At 53.7% G+C, this 512-nt stretch overlaps 1 protein-coding gene across 1 annotated transcript in view; it reads left to right on the forward strand.

Annotated features, from left to right (window-relative positions):
- The window catches only part of SHROOM4 (shroom family member 4), a 62,783-nt gene that overhangs the window by 47,248 nt on the left and 15,023 nt on the right, over positions 1 to 512 (forward strand). Inside the window, exon 5 of the mRNA XM_018576951.1 lies at positions 340 to 404. Within this exon, the coding sequence (XP_018432453.1) occupies positions 340 to 404 (65 nt within the window). The remainder of the gene's footprint in view (positions 1 to 339; positions 405 to 512) is intronic.

The following is a 512-nucleotide window of genomic DNA, read 5'->3' on the forward strand; positions in this document are numbered from 1 at the left end:
GCGTTTCAAGTCTTCCGAAAGGGGGCAAGTGTTCGAAGGTGGGGAATAAATGTCATTCATGTAACCAATGACGGGTCTAGCGCCTCTTATGCATGTACCATAAAGAACCGATTGATGTCCTGATCCATGACCCTGACCCATGACCCTGACCACGCCCTCTGATTGTTCCTCTGTGGCAGCGTTGAGTGTAGAACGATTCCCCTGAACAATCAAGGCTCGGAATGCAGACGCGGAGACCCTCCTTCCGTGCTCAGTGCCGCTGCTAATCACTGTTTTGGCTCACGCTCCCTCTCATTCTCTTTTTTTTCCCTCCCCGGTCCCGCGGAATGTTGGACACAGGAAGTATCGCTAAAAGAATGGAACCAGCAGCTGAAGATCAACAGGAAGTGCAGCCAGTCTGTGAGGTGAGAGGCTTTGTTTCCTTCAGGACTTTCATGGGAATATGACCCAAGACATGCCAGTGGTGTGTGTGGAGGGTAGTTTCTGGGGGGGGGGGGGGGGGCGGGGCGCCG

Source organism: Nanorana parkeri, unplaced genomic scaffold (assembly GCF_000935625.1).
Source record: "Nanorana parkeri isolate BGI_ZX_2015 unplaced genomic scaffold, ASM93562v1 scaffold81, whole genome shotgun sequence".
Classification (NCBI taxonomy): domain Eukaryota; kingdom Metazoa; phylum Chordata; class Amphibia; order Anura; family Dicroglossidae; genus Nanorana; species Nanorana parkeri.